This window comes from Marmota flaviventris, chromosome 3 (genome assembly GCF_047511675.1).
Source record: "Marmota flaviventris isolate mMarFla1 chromosome 3, mMarFla1.hap1, whole genome shotgun sequence".
Classification (NCBI taxonomy): domain Eukaryota; kingdom Metazoa; phylum Chordata; class Mammalia; order Rodentia; family Sciuridae; genus Marmota; species Marmota flaviventris.
This window is the reverse complement of record NC_092500.1, coordinates 68364037-68384529: the sequence shown is the minus strand read 5'-3', so window position 1 is coordinate 68384529 and position 20493 is coordinate 68364037. Positions and strand designations below refer to the sequence as shown.

At 36.7% G+C, this 20493-nt stretch overlaps 1 protein-coding gene across 6 annotated transcripts in view; it reads right to left on the bottom strand.

Annotated features, from left to right (window-relative positions):
* The window catches only part of Senp1 (SUMO specific peptidase 1), a 55082-nt gene extending 41392 nt beyond the window's left edge, over positions 1-13690 (bottom strand). The window contains exons 1-5 of one of the 6 annotated variants that reach the window (XM_071609937.1): positions 13508-13690; positions 9511-9558; positions 6929-7072; positions 5226-5313; positions 4376-4417 (exon numbers count right to left, since the gene is read on the bottom strand). In XM_071609937.1, the coding sequence (XP_071466038.1) occupies positions 4376-4417; positions 5226-5313; positions 6929-7036 (238 nt within the window). In that variant the 5' untranslated portion in view covers positions 7037-7072; positions 9511-9558; positions 13508-13690. Of the gene's footprint in view, positions 1-4375; positions 4418-5225; positions 5314-6928; positions 7073-9510; positions 9559-12874; positions 13425-13507 lie in introns of those variants that run through there. The other 5 variants (XM_071609936.1, XM_071609934.1, XM_071609935.1 and 2 more) reach the window with 5 other exon arrangements.
* Positions 13691-20493: the final 6803 nt, after the last annotated feature.

Sequence of the window (20493 nt, the reverse complement as noted above, 5' to 3'; positions counted from 1 at the left end):
CTGCAACCATGTCCATCATTGTATTCCAAAGTAATGTGGCTTATCACCATGTCTCTCATGGACGAAAGATCCCAGTCTCAACTGCCAGTACAGTCTGCAGTAAGGAAACTTCTACAAACTATAATTGATTCAGCCATACTAACCTGAAAATTGATGAAGGAGCTGAATCCTGCCACAGCCATGTGCCTTATCTGCATCAATGTGACTCCGTGGTGTCCACCAAAAGTCAACATTTTACCCCAACTATATCTTGCAAGCACTCCCAGGCCTGGGCCTGAAAGAAGGTAGGCCAGACCAGTAAGAAAGCAGGTGGAGGGCCAAGGAGAATTGTAATTCAAATGAACAACAGTTATTGCTCAATAGCAGCTGGTGTCACTTTCCTCTTTCTAGTTACCATTTTTAAGACTCAGGGACTCTCAAAAAACACAGATAACCTAATTGCTGCTTATACTGGCCGGCTAGTTTCAGGTAGAATAATTTTATACCCTCCTCTATCAGCAAGATTGTAAAATATAAAATAGCTCCTTTAAAATAATTTCAAACATTAGGCTATGGAACTCGGAGGAGCTTCAGTGAAAAAACAGGAATGACAATTCTCTTTTTCCAGAATTTTTCTCTAATGCTCATATCATTTTGAAGATCCCCTTTCAAAGCATATTACTATAGAACTTTGCACAATACTGTGTATTTATGGCATTTAAAATATTTAACATGTCTTTTTATACTCTACCTAAAAAGCAAGCTAGCCCTTCAAAAATAAAATTTTGTGTTTTCTTAAGTTAAACAAGAAATCAGGATTCAGAGTAAATAGGGAGGAAAAAAGGTAAGCAGGAGTGGTGTTGGTACTCACTGATCAACCAATACATGAACTTAGTCTCAAAATTAACATAGGTTAAATTTACTTTCAAAACGAATAATTTTTTTCCTTTGTAATCACTATCCATGCTTAACATCTACTATTATTACTTTAAAGATAGAGACATAAGATACTGCAAATGAGTCTCAGTAAAAAAAAAACAGAAAATTATGATCTTTAAATGAAAAGTAATAATAGGAGAAATCTTTTGTCTCTCACAAAATTTGGCTAAATTTTGACTAGAGAATGGTCTACTTAAAGATGTCTATTTGAGGGGCTGGGGTTGTGGCTCAAGTGGTAGAACGCTCACCTAGCACATGTGAGGCACTGGGTTCAATCCTCAGAACCACATAAAAATAAAGATATTGTATCCACCTAAAACTAAAAAATAAATATTAAAAAAAAAAGATGTCTACTTGAGAAAAAAATCTGCACAAAAAGCAAATTACCCTGACACTGTGAAACTTGAAACCAAAGATGAGTTAAAATAGTCTTTTCAATAGCATGTGACTGTCTTCAGCTTTAAAATGCAAGTGAAATGCATAGGATCAGGCACTCTTAACCAGAATAAGGTGGTTCCATCCACTTAATGATTATCACTAAATAGTTTTCTACTGCTGATGGCATCAAGCTAGAGAGAGAGGGACCAACAGGAGGCTGCAGATATTCTTTTTTAAATGAAGATTTAACCTGATATTCTGTCAGCACCAAGAAATAGAGTTGCAAATGCCACAAATAAGATCACTTTTAATTTGTACATATATACACAAAAAAAATTAAATAAAATACACTGAAAATTTAATTGTGGATGTATTATAATGATAAAAGATGGGCTTTTGTAGTTTTCTCTACCAATTTTCTGTAGCGACAGGTTATACTTCCATAGTCATAATAAACTTGTATTAAAAATAAGAGTGTCAAATAATCATTTACTATAAAAGTAATCATCGATAGCTCATGTTAACTTTAGGATTTATTTAACTACTATAAGTAACAGGACAGTTGAAATTAAATTTTACCTACTAATGCTGGAGATTCTAAGCATTAGCAAAATCATTTCTTTTCATCTTAATATATTCGTTTGTTTTGTTGTTCAGGGCTAAAAATAAGACTTTTCATTGTGCTCTTGGTAAAAGTAAAGGTTTTGAAGCTTGACCACCACTAGTTTTTAAAGTGAAACAATGCTAGAATTTTGCATTCTAAAAATTCTTTTTAAATTCTATTTATTTATTTATTTTTATAAATATTTTTTAGTTGTTGTTGACACAGTACCTTTATTTTATTTATTTATTTTCATGTGGTACTGAGGATTGAACCCAGGGCTTCGCACATGCTAGGTGAGCACTTTACTGCTGAGCCACAACCCCAGCCCCCAAAATCTATTTTTTAATAGTCTAACCTTGAATGAACTGAGAATCAGTTTTCTAAAAGGCTTGATCTAGAGATGCATATACAATAAAGTTAATAAAAAAGAAACTCCAGACCCTTGATTTAAATGTTTGAGCTTTCCTGCTCATTTTCATCTTGGTGGAAGAGAGACAGTAGAGCGGGACAGGAGATCGAAGACTAAAACAGGTAAACTGGGAGTCCACATCTAGCCCAGTCAAAAGGTTAGACTCAAGGTGACTGACCACATAAATTAATGTGAAGATTATTAGAAACGATTATATCCAAAGGACCCTGTCCATTGAATTGGAATTGGTGTGGCAAAGGAAGAGTTCTCTAAAACTAAATGGTAAAAAATAGCTTTTATTTTCATTTTTGGAATGCTAGGAAGGGGACCCAGAGCCTTGTACATACTAGGTAGTTAGTCCTTCAGTAACTTATACCCCTGGACCCAAAAGCAGCTTTTAATTAAAATTAAAGACTTCAATATATGAAAAGTATCAATACTCTTGGCGTTCTTCTGATTGTTAGGCAGCAACCTTGGAGGTCTGTGACATGATAAAACTTATTTGATCAGGTAGGTACTAGATGAAATTTGGTAAAGGAACAAATTTGAATCCTGTTTCAAGCTGTAAATAATTGAGAAAATGAGTCTAACAGAGAGCTTGGTATTCCCATTTCGGTATGTCTTTATTATTCACTGTTGTTTTCTATATTCATTGTCATGCATACGTGCATACAATTATGAATTTTTTTCCTAAAAATTTTCTAAGTTCAAGTGAGAAGTACACTTTAGTATAAGAGTTCTGATATGGGAATCAACTTGTGGTATGAAGATGAACACAGAATAGCTGAACAATCACATCACATAACTGAATAGAAAACTGGGAATCTAGTCCAATATTGCCACAGTCGAGAACATGAGGATCTGCAGTGATCTCAGATATATCTTTTATAAATATTAAAGGTCTACTAAAATTTAAGAGGAAAAAAAGGTATTTATACAAATGTTTTTAAGTGAAGTTACTAATAACAGCTGAAAATGGCAAGAGTGAAGCAGACCTAACCACGGCAAAAATAATGAAGCAAATGAAGACATAGGCCCATTATCCCAAATCATAAACTCTTGGGGTCTATTGTATTTTTGAATGTAAAAGTTTTGGATTTTAGAAAAATAATCTGATATACAATATAACACTTCCAAGTATAATCTGAAGTAGCACTCTATAAATAAATTTATTGATGTATCTTCACCAAAATATGTAAATACTCAAAATATGTAAATACTTAAAGAGATAAATAAAGATAGAAACAGCTTATGTCAATTAATATATGCTTTGCCAAGGAATTAATTCAGTTTAAGTCAGGTCAGGTTTTGATGTCAAATGAGTTATAAAAATATTTTTGATTTTCAGGGTTTTTTGGAGTTTGGAACTGCACATAAGGGATTATGGATGTGCTTATCAATTCTATGGATTAGAAATCAATGGAAAATAATAAATATGAGGAAGAATATGTGAAATTTAAAATATGGAAGAATATGGCAGACTAAAAATATAAACATTGATATAAAGAAAGATTTTATGTGTTGAATCATACAATGTGTACCATGAGTATATGCAGATAAAAATCATAAGAGGCCTAAGAGAGTGGAGTTAAATAAGAATTAAGGTACAGTCTGGGGACTTTTGAGTACAACTGTCTATTCAACCGGTTATTATTAAGCAATTATTTTAAACCTAACACAAAGGGATTCTATCCAATGGTAAAATGGAATATGAAATTGTAAGCAAACAGGCTGAATTCAAATAGAAATATTAATAATCTAATTTCATTAACCACAACTAGCCTTTCTCTAGGATTATTTAATGAGCTATCAAATTGGATTTCAGGCTCTCTGTTCATAAAGGCCTTTTCAATAATAAAGAGATATTATGGTAACAATGAATAATAACAACAATTGAGTTAGTTTCTGAGTTAATTAACTGATGGTTCTTTAAAAAGCTGATTTTTCTATGCACATATTACGTGGAGGTCACTGCCCACCCAAAGAGAGGAAATCAGTGCCCAGGGTAGATAAAGTACTACATCACATTTAAATATAATATAAATCTAAAAGAGCATCATACTAACGTCTTTTTAGGGGAGGAGATCTCATCTTGGTGACAAAGAATCCTGAGGAAGCCAAATAACAAGAATAATTATTATTTGCAATTCATATTTATCATCTGTTTATCCTTATAATAATCTCATTTATGCAGATTCAATGATATTCTTAGTATTCCCATTTTTGGAGTAAAATGAGGAGACTGAAATATAGAGTGAAAAGACCTTGAGTTATAATGCCAATGGACTAACCAACAAAAAATTTCTTCATTTCTCAAGGCAGAGGCATAAAATCATGGGAAGTCTAACCCCTAGGAAGGAAGATGATAAGTCAGGCAGGTCAGGGATAGGAATAACCTAGAAAATGCTGACTTCTGTCATGGATCACAAGTTGATTAGGTAAGCCCTTGAATATGCAAGCATATGGCTGTGGCAGGTGCTAGACAGAAACATGTAGTTAATATTTCCTGCCCTGATGGAGGACAAGCTTGGGTGGAAATAAATTTTCAGGTACGTTTAGAGCAGAACAGAAATAAATCATCTCTTTGGTTTAAATCAATGCAAAACAGATACCTTTTATGTCACATACACATATCCAAAAAGTCAAAAACAAATAAAGCCATTTTGCTTTCTACAATGCAAAAGAGACAAGTAGAACTGATTCCAAAAAAAAACCCCTTCCACTAAAAAGTTAGTATCTGGTTGAGACTAGGTCCATAAAGTATTATAATAATCAAATACATACACATAAAATGAAGTTTTAGTGAAGAAAATGCCATTTTGCTTTTGCCAATGCTTTTGTGTGATAAACACAAAAGATTTGCTAGGAAGAAATCTGAAAGGTATAAGTACCTTGACTACAAGTAATGTGTCATACCTGAGTAATAATTTGGACTATAAGCTGCACTTCTTGTGGAACATGTTGTAAAAGATCGGCCCGAATTTCCTTGCCTGGAAGGTAAAATCTAAACAAAGCAGAAAAATTTTCTTAAATCATATTTTCCACAATAAAAAGGAATAAAATTTTATATTAAGAAAAACATAACATTAAACAGGAATATGGCATTTTTTGCAATTTAATTGTATTATATTGTGTTTTTACATTATATATTATAGGGGGCTGGGGATATAGCTCAGTTGATAGAGTGCTTGCCTCACATGCACAAGGCTCTGGGTTCAATCCCCAGCACCGCCCCCCCAAAATTATATATTATAAACTATATACTAATAAAGAAAATACAAACAATCTGGTGAAATAATTCAGGTTCAAGGGGGAAAAATGGATAAAATATCTGCTATAAAACCTAATTTAAAGAACATTCCTTAGAAAATAAATGCATAGAAAGAAGGAACACGTAATCCCAATGACTCTGGAGGCTAAGACAAGATGACTGCAATTTCGAGGCCAGTCTCAGCAACTTAACAAGATCTTGTATCAAAATAAAAAAAAATAAAATAAAAAGGGGTGGGGATGTATCTCGGTGGCAAAGCATCCCTGGGTTTAGTCCCTAGAACCCACTCTTCCTCCCCATAAAAAAAAAGAAAGAAAAAAAAATAGAAAGTGAATATGCACTTGGTACCTTCTATCTAAAAGCCACTTGCAACATGTATAACAGAGGCTGAGAAAATCTTTTGAAAATTCTGAAGAGATACTTATTAATCAGGGAGGGTGCTGTATCTCTAGTACAAATCTGAAATGTATAAATACATACTCATTATCTAAACAATTATGGTGGCAGGGTGGATGCTACAAATATTCAGTGGCTTTCCTATTATGCTTAGAACAGCAAAGAACTATCTCATCAAGTTACTAATGGCTTTCCTACTGAAAAAGACAGCTTATTAATAGTGTTCCTCACACTTTAATGTGTATATAAATCAGTTGGAGATATTTTTAAAATGCAGATTCTGATTCAGTGGTAGAGGGTGATACCTCAGATTCTTCATTTCTACCAAGCTCCCAAATAATGCTGATACTGTTGGTTCTGGGTCAGACCTTAAGAAACTAAGATTTATAGCACAGGCAAATCTCAGAGTGGCTGTATTTTGTACACACACAGAAACAATGCTCAGTTATTTTAAAACACTAATTTAAAAAGATTGCTCTACATAATGACAGTTATAATATTCAAAGGAACCATGAAAAGTTTTCCAAAAGATATTTTTCTCAAGTAATTCATACATATACTGTCTTTTTTAACTTTGTCTTGTCTTTAATATACCAACCAGAATTCCAAACACTAAAATTATTCATTGTAAAAAGTTTGCATGTTTAGCCAGGCGTGATGGCACATGCCTGTAATCCTAGTGGGCTCGGGAGGCTGAAGCAGGAGAATCCTGAGTTCAAAGCTAGCCTCAGCAACAGCCAGGCGAGGCACTAAGCAACTCAGTGAGACCATGTTTCTAAATAAAATACAAAATAGGGCTGGGGATGTGGCTCAGTGGTTAAGTGTCCCTGAGTTCAATCTCTGGTACAAAAAAAAAATTGCATGTTTATATTTTTGGAGTGAGGCATTTATACTATATCAGATAAAAATTTATAATGAGCAAATTAATTAAAGGAAGAAAATCATTCCTAACCTGCTGGTCAGAAAGTAAAATCTGGTCCTCTGGAAAACCTGATTGTGGCAGGAGGTGGGTTTTGAAGATGGAGTTGTGGTTCACTAATGTTACTTCTCCAGCATCCATCCTCACCCTATCAGCAATATCATCTGGGGAAAGAATCTATATTAGATCAAGTCATATGATTCTTCAATAACTTTTTTTCTATGAACAAATCTTTTCACCTAATGATTCCCAAAGAACAACTCCAGTCAAACAATACCCCTCCTTCATAGCTAACCATTGGCATGAAACTTCAAAATGTCACTGTCAAAGGCGGACCATATGGCAGAAATTGGCTCATGCAGAATTGAGATCACCTACCAAATGGTTCAAAACTTATATAAGAATAAAAACAGTTTGATTTCAAGTTTTAAAATATTAAAATGTCCTCAAAATAAAACTTTTAATGTTTTAACTACAAGAAAATTGAATATTTAAAAAATTTGGAAACCAGGCACAGAAGTGTATACTGGAAGTCCCAGCTAATGGGATGGAGAAAAGAGTATCTTTTTTTTTTTAATATTTATTTTTTAGTTGTAGGTTGACACAGTATCTTTATTTCATTTTTATGTGGTGGTAAGGTTTGAACCCAGTTCCTCATGCATGCTAGGCGAGCACTCTACCACTGAGCCACAACTCCAGCCCCAGAAAGATTATCTTTTGAGCACAGGAGTTTATGACCAACCTGGGCAACACAGAAAGACCCTGTTTCTTCAAAAACAGATTGGAGGGCTGGGAATGTAACTTAGTTGGTAGTACACTTGCGTACATGCATGGGATCTGGGTTTGATCACCCGCACCACATACATACATAAATTAATTAATTAATTGGAGAGGAGTGTTTCACCACTTAGAAACAAAAACTGCCCACACTGGTTTATTTCATGTTTTAACTCAGAAAAGTGCTTACTTGGCTCTTATAGATATCAGTTCAATTACTGTAATATCATGGCAGAATCTTACTTTAAAAACATTTTTGAGACCTTTTTTATTATAAAAGAGCTAAAACAGGAACAAATAATAGTTAAGGGAACTTAATGACTTACACTGATAACAGCAATGAGAAAGAATGTAAATAAATGACCAGCAAAAGAAGGTTGACTAATCAACAGAAAAGAAAGGAGGAGATAGTAGAGGATAGGAAAGGCAACAGAATACAACAGACACTAGTATGGCAGTATGTAAAAACGTGGATGTGTAACCGATGTGATTCTGCAATCTGTATACGGGGTAAAAATGGGAGTTCATAACCCACTTGAATCAAATGTATGAAATATGATATGTCAAGAGCTATGTAATGTTTTGAACAACTAATAATAAAAATTTTTTAAAAATTATATTATCGTGCTCTGGCAACAAAAAAAAAAGAAAAAATGGAGGAACTTTGGGCAAAGGGGAGAGAGGGATAGGGAGGAGGCTTGGGGTCAGGAAAGATGGTGAAATGAGATGGACATCATTACTCTAGGTATATGTATGACTACACATATGGTGCGACGCTATATCATGACAACCAGAGAAATGAAAAGGTGTGCTGCAATTATGTATGATGAATCAAAATGCATTCTACTGTCATATATACCTAATTTATATAAATAAATTAATAAAAAATGCAGATAACAAAAAAAAAGAAAAGAAAGGAGGAGATAAAAGGCCAATGTGAATTTATTTTTTTTATTTATTTATTTTTTTTAAACTCTCTCTCTTTATTTATTTATTTTTTTTAGTTTTTTTCGGCAGACACAACATCTTTGTTTGTATGTGGTGCTGAGGATCGAACCTGGGCCGCACGCATGCCAGGCGGACGTGCTACCGCTTGAGCCACATCCCCAGCCCCCCAATGTGAATTTAAAAGAAATATATGTAATGTTATAAGATCTTACTGTATAGATTTTTCAGTTTATTCCTATATGGGCTATTACTTCTGAACTTATATGGATTTCTTTTACAGACATGAAGTACTATAAATGAAATAGTGGAAAATGTCCTAGTCACAATGAATTCTCAATACCACTAGTTAAATGAAACATTTATCTTAATCAAATTATTTATCACATAGAAGCATTTTAACATAGTATTAAAGAATAGGGTCTCAAGAACCAGAATTATTTAAATCCTGGCTCTACCCTATATGGTACATGACCCTAAGCAAGTTTCTTAATCTATGTGTCTTATTTTCCTTATTTACAGGGAAAATGGCAGTATTTCTGTTGTAGGTATTATTAGGTATCCTTGTAAGGTGGCCAAAATAATTAGATTAACATTTTAAATAATTGGACAGGCACATAATAAGCATAGCAAATATTTACTAGTGTATGATCGTTTTTTTCAATACAATGAATATGAATGCTCTTAAAGGACTCTAAACAATATCCTATCCAAGAAAAAATTATGAGTGGTATATAGCATTTCATAATTAATATATTAAGTTTTCCCTTAAAATTATTATTACACACAAAGATACAACTATTGAAAATATCAGGAAAACTCATTGTTTCAGTCCAGCTTAACTCATCAGAATAACTAAAACAACTGAATGAGTACTTTATGGTTACTCTTACCCATGTCAGGTCTTTTCACATCACTGACTTTAGCAAAGATACAAAGTCCTATTTGAAAAAAAAAAAAAAGACAAAACAGAAACATTACATAGTGAAACATATATTTATAAAACAGGAAGTCATTAGAAGTGACAATTTGTGTTTTTTAGTGGAGAAAAATCTAAAGTGGTTGAGAGAGTTGACTTGATGGGAAGAGAGTGGAAAATAAAATTGGCCCTAGGTGCTTCCAAACATTTGTGGAAACTGCTACAATCAACAGCAATTAGAACCCAAAGAATCATAGAATATTAAAGCAAAAGTAAGTTGGGCAGCCAGCCCTCAGGAGATTCAGTAATTTGCATAAAGTCTGTGACTACATTGAAATTCTAATCTAGAAATTCTCCCCAATCCATTGCTTTTTCTATTACCTCAAACTAAACCATTTTATAAAAGACAGGCCTTAAAATGATCCTATTAAGGTTTCTCTTTCCATACATCTCATTCAGTGACCAAATATAAAGCTGCCGATTTGTTGAGGACAATGAAGGAATACTTCAGGATCCTATAAAGTACTCCTTTCACAGAATTATCCATCAAACTGCTAAAAACTAGGATTGGGGATATAGCTCAGAGCAGAGTGCTCGCCTAGCATGTGTGAAATCCTAGGTTCAATCCCCAGAGCAGCTAAGAAAAAAAAAAAAAAAAAAAAAACTGCTACAAACCAAAGCCCCTATACCCATATCATAGTCCCCCTTATCAGCAAAGAGTATGTTCCAAGGCCCCCAGTAGATGCCTGAAGTTGTAGACAGTATTGAACCCTGTATATAAAAGTTACATGAATGCAGTGTTTCTCTCAAAATATGAACTGTTCATTTAATTATTTTGAAACACAGTTGACTATGGGTGACTATAGAAAGTGAAACCACAGATAAGAGGAGACTTTTCTCACTGTCTTCTCTTATATATCTACTTTTTCCAGGAAAAAAAAAAAGGGGCGGGGGGAATTTAAGAGTCTAAGTACTTGGAACTAGGTTAATAAACATCCTTGGCACATATGATTTTTTGGCAGACTCTCCAGAGGAGGAAACTAGGGATAGTAATACTCATACCTATATATATTCATAATCTTTATCACCTTATTTTAAAAAAGATTGATCACTTCATCAAGTACACAACAATACTAGAGCTTCAATGTATTTTGAAGACTGGTTGATAGTAGGGATTCTTTGTGGTCACAAGAAGAAGTGCATATGCAGAGTAAGGCTGCTTCAGTTTTTCTTGGCAGAGCTTTCAGACTAGGCAGAGTAATCAACTGATTACCTAGGCTTGCCAGGGAGGATCCCCAAATAGTTTAGGCCTTAGATTTAGCTTTCAAATATTCAAATTGATTTCCAAATGCTCAACAAAGGTTTTCTATCTGGATTTTCTCCAGATTCTCTAAGAGAGAATTTCCTAGGTTCTAGATTAAGGGAGAAAAAACTATATCAACCAATAAATCAGCATGCTTTTTTCACATTTCACTCTTTCAGGTCACTTCCTAATTGCCATCACTAGCTTTTTTTAAAAGAAGAATGACAATTGAAAAGTCTAATGCCCAGTAGAACAACTCCATGTTAATTTCCTTTGCATTTTGCTGAGAAAGAGGGAAACAAGCTAAAAATTCAAAGAATTGTCGAGATTATGTCCAGAAAGGTTAAATGACTTGCCTGAAAACACAGAGGGGGTAAAGGGAAAACAAGAATCCAAAATCCCTGACTCCCCAGCAAATGCACACTTCAAAAATAACATGACTTTATATATATTAACATATCTTCATTCAAAGAATCTCTAGCTAGTTCTGGGGACTCTACAATGACATAATTTAATAGTTAAAGCATCACATTTACATTTTAATACAAATATAACCAGCTTCTTCAATGTGCTTACAATATTTTCTTTAGCAATTACATTAGAAGAAAAGATATTTTATCCTAAGATTCTGCATGAAATGCTGGATCAGGAACCTTTGATGCCACCAAATTCTTGAAAAGATAATAATTTTTTCTTTTAATAAATTAATTTAATAACTCATTTCCTAGTATACACTGCTCATTCAGTTTACTGAAAGAACATAAGCAATTATAGTTATTAAGGTGAATAGAGTTAGTGGCTGAACTCAAGGTAATGGGAAATCTGAAAGGAAAAATAGATGAAAAAGTCCTGACTTTAAAACAAAAAATTAATCTGTGGCAAAACATTTATAAGCTTACCTGCAAAGAGGTGATTATAAAATAAAATGTTCAGGGCTATGATGAAGTTACCAGAAAATTTATATTGAGAGAGGCATTGTACAATGGAGTTAGAACAGTTTGTGATATGAGGAGCCTATAGAAGTAACCATGTGAACCAACCTGAGCTCTGGAAAATAATTAATGATACATTTTGTATTATATATTATGCATTTCAGGTTTTTCCCCTTAGTATTTATATATGTAATCTTTCCCAATTAGACTCTAAAATATTAAGCATCTTAATAATCTATCTTAAACAGCAAATATTTAACTTCTTTCACACACATACATTTATTACGCACTTAAGTGCAGGGTACTGGAGACACAAAGATGAATAATAACTGGTCCCTACCACTGAGAAGCTCACTGTCTAGTAAGGGAAGCCAAACCCATAAACATATTCAATAAGACGGTAAAACTGGTACAACTGGTAAAAGATGTGGAAGTCAGTGGGAAAAAAAGGACTGCCAAAGCAGCAGTCGAGTTACAACACTTTAGCCACAAGTAGCAGAACCTGTTTTTGTATCCATCCACTCCAACTTAATTCATCAGATGGGTGATAAGACCATCTTTGCAGTTGTACTATTTAACTGAAATCGCGTAAAAATGAATGAAGTTTCCTAAAAAGGACTGGGTGGGGATGGGGGAGAAACCCTGAAACTGAAAGGTTAAGGGATTGTGCTTAGTGAGATGCTTAAGGTTTCACTGTAATTTCAAAGTCAGTATGATCTATATTTCAGCCCAAGTCCCTAGCACAAATTTTTATGAAGAATAAAGTTTTAGGAGAGATGTAACGTATTTCATTCTGAATATCCAATTACAACAAAGACCTTAAGTCAGTCAGGCAGTTGGTAGTCTATAGAAGGCTTCATATAAATTTTACAAGAATCACCACCACTCCAAATACAATAAGTGTACCAAAGGTGAACTGAAATAACTTTAACAAGTCTGACTTGAAAGTGATAAAGGAGCAAGTTATTGCCAACAAGATAGTGGAAATACTGCAGAGGCACTGATAAACAGAAATCACCAAGCTCAAGACAAGAGAAACTGTGCATATATCCAGAGAGATCACGTTAGGGTATACCAAAAAAGAGACGGTTCAAGGGAATTACCGGGAGGCGATGAGCCAGGTAAGCAAACTGTGGCAATTAAGGGGATTTTCATAACCTGGGCAGGAGGGTCCAGACGTTCTTTCTGGTGGTGGCACTAGCGATATCACATCTCAGGGAGATACCACAGAGTAAAAAAGAGTTGGAGAATTGTTTACGTGAGATGCAGAAGTAGCCGAGAAATATCATTCAGGTCTCAAGGAAGGCGAGAGGTGAAGCAGGTGTGATAGAAAGCTGAGCTTCCCGGTGGAAACAGCTCTCCCTTGAGAGAAGACCCTGCTCTGGCGGGAAAGTCCCGGAATCCCAACCGGCCTTTTCCCCACGAGTAGAGCTGAGCGTTAAGATGCGGCCTGCTCTAACCGCAGATAGACTGCCTCTCCGCAGCTCAGGAGAAACAGGCCTGAAAGAACGGCCTCAGGAAGCCTTACTAACGGCCACCCGCCAGACCGCGGCCGCCGGACAGCAGGGGGGAGGGGAGGTGGTCCCAGGGGGCGGGGCAGAGGAAAAAGCGCCGTCCCCACAGCGGTCCTCGCTTCCGCCCAGCCCAGCCTAGACTAGCGTGCCCGGTCCGACACAGCCTCCGGGCCCAGGCTCCCTCCATCCTCTCCCCTCCCCCAGCTTCCCGCCGCCACTCACCGAACCGGAACCGGCTGCTTTGCAAAGGGGTTTCCGGCCAGCCGCGGAACGCAAAACCCGGGAACCGCCGCGAACCGGAACCGCCTTCACAACACCGGAAGAGCGCTGGGTGGCTGCCGAGGAGGGGGTGGGGCAGAGGTCAAAGAGCAGAGCTGAGGACCCGTGGAACGCCTGCGCGGTGTGGGCAGGCTGGAGACACCGAGAGAGCGTTTAAGGCTGTAGTCATAATTTCCCTGTTCCCCTTTCAGTCTGAGCTTTTTCTCTTTCTCGTACTCGGAATACCGTTAGTGCGTCCTTCGTCCTTTGCTTTTCCCTGTTCCCTCGGCCCACGTACCCGCTGCCTTCTGGTTCCGCATGTAGATTTTTGCTTAAGCTTAAGTTTCTGTGGTAGCTTTTTGTTGTGGCCCTAGATGTTTGAGAACCTGTGGCTTCCTGAGAGATATCAGCTATCTGCTCATATTTTTATATGAGATTTAAGTTGATCTCAGGCTATATTATAGCTTACTGAGAATCACAGAACGTTAGTGTATGTAGAGGTTATTGGAGATAATTTAGTCTAACAGTTTAGTGGAATGAAGTCATTTCTCAAAGCTAGAAACTGTGTGGCAGATCTAGGACTAGGAAACAAGTTTCTTAACTTGCAGCCTTGTACCCTGCATCATATCTTGCTTGACTGACAATTCAGAGAGAGAGAAAAAAAAAAACAACTTGGGGACAATTTAGGTTAGACTTTGACAACACGTAAACCCTTCCTGCACTTTGGAGGAGTTTGAAACACAGGCATGATCTCTAGACCCACAGTGATTTCTGGACCCAACAGAAAGATACACTTTTCTAGATAGAGATAAAAAAGGACCCAAGAGTCTTGACTTCTGAAGTGTTCCTTTCACTATTACAGGGACCCTAATGATTAACCTGTAGTCTGTACCATATTTTTGGAGAAAATAATGGAAGAAAAATGTTCATTTAGTCTGTTTACCAAGCCCCTCAATTTGTTTGGCCTCTAATGGAGGCCATGTGTAATAAGTCTTGAAGAAACACTCTCGGTAGGCACTCTAGACCCAGAAGACAGCCAACAATTTTAGCCCAATCTTGAAGGGAAGGCTTTGGAAACTCCCAGCCTTTCCATTCTCAACAGCTGGGAAATAGGAAACTTGCTGAGTTCAGAGGATCCTGCCCTATCAAATGTATAAAAGTACACTATCTGTATCACCTCATAGGCTAATTTGAGGGACAGTTATGGGGACAGGAGTACCTCACACCAAGCTCCACCCCCCAGCCCTTTTTACATTTTTATTTTGAGGCAGGGTCTCTCCAGGTTGCCCAGCCTGGGCATAAATTTGTGATCCTCCTACCTCAGCCTTCTGAGTAGTTGGAGTTTCAGTACGGTCCACCACACTTGGCTATCTGCTGATATTTTTCTATGTCAAATCTTAAGACCTAGTATATTGAGCATACCTAGTCCATATTAGTTATGGACACCTTAATCCTTCCACAGATCTATTCATTTGGATTAAACTCTGTATTTATTTCTAGGAAATAATCATGCATAAAGAAGAATTTCAACTGAAATTTTTCATGTGTGTGATTCAATCTCGCCGAATAGTCAGGACTTCTGAGGAAACAGGTATCATTGTTTCCTGATCATACTTCAGTGACAGGAATTGGGTTCTCTCACAAGGAGCCTCGATACAGGATATGAACTTTACAGATTTAAGGGGTCAGATGCCCTTGTTTATTCCCTTCCAATTATGATATTTGTCACCAACTCATTAAAGGATAGGAAAGAAGTTGACCTGTATGGGAGATAGGGCTCAGGCAGAAAAGAAGGACTTGGAAGTTGAGGGAAACATTATAGCTGATGAAGTGGGTTTTGATTTCTATGTCCTTTGTAAAATATTCCAACTTGACTGGGCTTATCTGTGGAAGTCATGATTGCCGTTATAAATGAAACTTCAAAACCTGTAGGCTAAATCAAACTCATCCTCCCTCAAAATGACCTTCTCTTCTACCGTGGCCCCAAAATAGTAGTAATGTGTTCAGATTTGCCCTTGCTTATGTCAAAGGAATAGAATCTTTTTGAAGTGAAATAGTTGTTGAGAATAGCCTTCACTTCTCTTATTTTCCACTATATTTATTGGAAAGAAGGCTATGGACAGATGAGAGTCATAGAGAAGATGAAAGGAAGTAAGAAGCACTCCCTTCTCTGAATCCCACCTTGATGGTAACCTAGAGCTTTTGCTTCTCAGCTGGGGAAGCTTCAACCTCCAGCATGCTCATCCCAAAGCCACCAGCAAAGACAGATAGCTTGAAGAATCTAGACACTGTGGAAGATCCAGACACCGTGGGAAGCATACCTATTATGAAATATGGTGAGGCATGTGGGTCAATAAGGGGGAGGAGTGTGGAAAGGAATATTGGAAGATGAAAAGTTTACACATAGTGTTATAAATTAGAGTAGATCTGTAAGAGTGAAGTATGAGTTAAGACACAAAGGAGAAAGTGTGTGTGTATGTGTGTGTGTGTGTGTGTGTGTGTGAGAGAGAGAGAGAGAGAGAGAGAGAGAGAAGAAAATAATTTCAGAAACTTCAGAAAGAGGAACACTTCTATGAAGAATAGGTTGCTTTACTCAATATTTGTAATTTTTCTATTGCCCTAACAAAATACCTAAAGCTGGATAATGTATAAAGAAGTTTATTTACCTCACAGTTTTGGAGACTGAATGCTGAAGATTGGGCAGCATCATTTGTTCAACCTACAGTGAGGGCTCCCTTTGCTGCATCACATCATGGAGATGATATCATGGCAGCATGTGTGTGAGAGGGAGAGAGCACAAGGTGAAACAGGAAACCAGAGAGTGGGGAAGGGCCATTCTGGCTATTTTATAACAACATTCTGCCATGGGAACTAACTGTGGTCCTGTAAGAACCTACAGTTGAACCAGGGCAGTGCTTCTAGTGACCTAATCACTGGGCTCTACCTCTTAAAGATTTCACCACCTCTTAAAATTCCCACACTGAGAACTAAACTTCCAATACTTGGGAGACACACACAAACCATATCTAAACCATAGCTATTTAAATCAGTTGGCTCCCTTATTACTGTAAGCTTCTAATGTGGCTTACCCTATTATCAACAACCTTGGTATTGAAAAATGTGGAACTTAAAAATTGATCAACTAGTGAGTTATGATATTATAAAATGATTCTAAATACTGTTAAAAATTACCTTAGGAATCCATTTAATAAGAAGTATCTCTTGGGGCTGGGGATGTGGCTCCAGCGGTAGCGCGCTTGCCTGGCATGCGTGCGGCCCGGGTTCGATCCTCAGCACCACATACAAACAAAGATGTTGTGTCTGCCGAAAACTGAAAAATAAATATTAAAAATTCTCTCTCTCTTTCTCTCTCTCTCTCTCTCTCTCTCACTCTCTCTCTCTTTAAAACAAAGAAGTATCTCTTGTGTATTTTAAATAATGTTCAATTCACAAGTAAATTTTTTTAGACTTTATTTTTTTCAATATATGAGGTGCTGAGAATCAAACCCAGTGTCTCACACATGCTAGGCAAGAGCTCTACCACTGAGCCCAATACCTGCCCAATTCACACATAATTTATATAAACTTTCAGAAAAAAATCTAGACATTTCTTCTCAACTTAAATGCATCTATATTGGAATCAGTGCCCTGAAAACACACCTTGAATTCCACCATGTGCCCAGTAATATACTGGAAATAATAGAGATGTTATAAAACTTATGTTTAATTTATATCCTTATCATTGACCCAGTACCTTACAGTTCAAAAATGCTTTAGAGATTATTTATCCCAATTCCCTTATACTTTCAGGAGGAATTAAAGACCAAAAAGGTTTTCCTCAAGAAGTTAAGTTTGCCAGACTGGTGGTTCATGCTTGTAATTCCATCAACCCAGGAGGGTGAGGCAGGAGGATAGCAATTTCCAGGACTTCCCGGGAAGATCAGCAAGATCCTGTCTCAAAATAAAAAATAAAACCCGGTATCTAGGAATATAGGTCAGTAGTAGAGAAACACCAGGTTCAATCCCCAGCCCTTTTTTTCATTTTGAGGCAGGATCTTGCTAAGCTGCTGAGGGTTTCTCTAAGTTGCCCAGGCTGGCCTTGAACTTGCTATCATCCTGCTTCAGCCTCCCAAGTTGCTGGAATTATAGGTAAGTGCCACCGTGCTGAGCTGAAATTCAACATTTTGAACCAAAGTTATCAAGTTCTTACTTACATTGTCTTATGTTATCTCCCCTCCTCTCCTTGATCATAAGCTCCTGGGGAACATGGGAAGTATCTAGTTCATTTTCTCATCTCCTACTGAGTCTTGTACAATGACTTCAAATAGTAAGTGCTCAAAAAAGTATGAATAAATACTGCTATTTATTTCAGAGTAATTAATTTCTTCGTGTGTGTGTGTGTGTTGTGTGTGTGTATTTTATGGGGATTGAACTCAGAGGTTCCCTACCACTGAGCTACATCCCCAGCTCCCCTGTTTTATTTTTAATTAGCAAGACAGGGTCTTGCTAATTTGCCCAGGCTGGCCTTGAACTTGCTATCCTCCTGCCTCACTCTCCTCAATTGCTGAAACTATAAGCATGCACTACCACATCTGGCAAATTGTTAACTTCTTGAGGAAAACCTTTTTAGTCCTGAATACCTCTTTTCTGTCCTTGCAAAAAAATTGTTGAGCAAATATATGTTGATTACTCTATTTAATACTGGGAATAGGGCTGGGGCTATAGCTCAGAGGCAGAGTGCTTGCCTAGCATGCCTGAGGCACTGGGTTCCATCCTGAGCACCATGTAAAAATAAATAAAATAAAGGCATTCTGTCCATCTAAAACTACAAAAAAAAAATTTAAAAAAAGCTTAAAAAATACTGGGAATAAATAGTAAACAAGACAGATACATTGCCCTCATGGAGTTTATATTCTTGGGGAAGTAAAATAGTAACCACATAATCACACATTATATAATTAGAAATCAGAAAAACTCTCAGGAAGACCTGAGGGGATGAGTATTCACTGGCCAGATAAAGGGGAAAGAAGATAATTCCAGATAAAGGAGACCATAGACTCTGAAACAGGAAAGAATTTGACTCATTGGAAAAGTAGAGTGTACTGGTAAGACTTAAGTGCTGGGAAAAATAGCTGAAGAGTAAACTATAAAGAAAGTAAGTATAAGAACCAAATAGTGGTATGTCTTTTAGGTCTTGTTAACACTTTTTCATTATAGAAAAATCACTGAAGAGTGTCAGGATACTGTTTCTATTTTAAAATAATCTTTCTGGCTCCTGGGTAGAGGACGAATTAGAGGAGAACAAGAGTGGTGAGCTACTCTGATGAGGTAGATGGCACTACCTTGCTTCTAGGCAATGAAACCTACAGGGCATCATGAGCAACTGATGTGGTCAAATAACATGGTTAGAAGAGGTGAGCATAGAGGTACTGATACCAAAACATGCAAAAATCCTGGTCTGATGCCCCTCTGATGCTTCTGCCTTCTTGAAAAATTCATAGGGAGTCTCTCCAGGGTGTCCTGCTCCTTGCTCTATATGCAGATGCTGAGCTCTAGTCCTCAAGATAAATGGAACATGTGTTCTTTCTTGTTTCATGCCTGTCAGGGAAGCATCTGCAGCTGCTGCTTTCTTCAACTCCTTGCCCATCAGTGATTGAGGCAAGCTGTGTGTTTGGGTTATGACTGTATAGTCAAAACTACTAACATAAGCTATCTCGTCCTGCAGTGGGGAAGAGCAAAGAAGTGAGCCACCAAGGCCTCACCCTTTATTCTTTTGTCCTGGCCCCAAGCCTTTGTAAAGAAAAGTGCCTGGCATTCCAAGATATCTGAGATGCTGCCTTATATTCTGCAATGCATAGGAGTCCCTGACATCAAACAATTATGTGCCCCAAAATATCAATATTGCTGAGGATGAGAGTAATCTTGGTTATTCCTCAGTTGTTTTCTACAGTAATCCCTCAGTTTTTATGAATCTTGTGAGGAGTCACACTGAGAGAATTTTCTTTTTAGAACTCATAAAATCAACCTGTTCTTTTGGGAAACATGAGAAGTTATACTGCAAGTAATCCCTATAATATGAAATGACTTCAGCCACAGTTCCCTCACTTGTGCCCATGAAAATTCATACTATGAGTTTTTATAAAACTTCAATGGGACTTTCCAATAAATAAAAGACTGTATTTGTCCTGAAAGCAGGTCCCAGCTCATTAATTTTTAGTCTTTATTTTTAAGGTTATACTTCTATAAATAAATCATATGCCTTATCATAAAAGGTTTGTATATAATATTTTTATTATGGCTTCATTCTTTTTTTTTTTTTTTGGTATCAGGGATTGAACTCAGGGGTACTCAACTACTGAACCACATCCCCAGCCCTGTTTTGTATTTTATTTAGAGACAGTGTCTCACTGAGTTGCTTAGCACCTTGCAGTTGCTGAGGCTGACTTTGAACTCATGATTCTCCTGTCTCAGCCCCCCAAGCCACTGGGATTACCGGTGTGTGCCACTGCCCCCAGTTATAGTTTCATTCTTGAAATGTTTTAATTTCCTTTGGATAATTTGTTTGACCAATGGCATATTTAGAATAGAATTTACGTACCCAGGAAGCATGATATTTCTTAGTACTTGTTTGTTACTGGTGTCTAATTCAAATACATTGTGATCAGAGCAGAATGTCTTCATTAACATTGATCTTTTGTTATGTTTGTGATCAATAAAGAGTGGTTTATACTTCTAGTTGCTTTCCCAGCATCCACTCGCATCTTCTCCAATATATAAAGAATCCAGATCTGTCAGATTAGTAAGGTATACTTTTTAAACAATCTCTTAAAGATATTCTTGCCTGATATAGTCTATGTCCCAAAACCCTGATCATTGACAAATAAGCAGATTTTACTGTGTTCGTTTCTGAGAAAACCCTCTTGACCATCTTGGAAAAGGGTCTTCCTTAC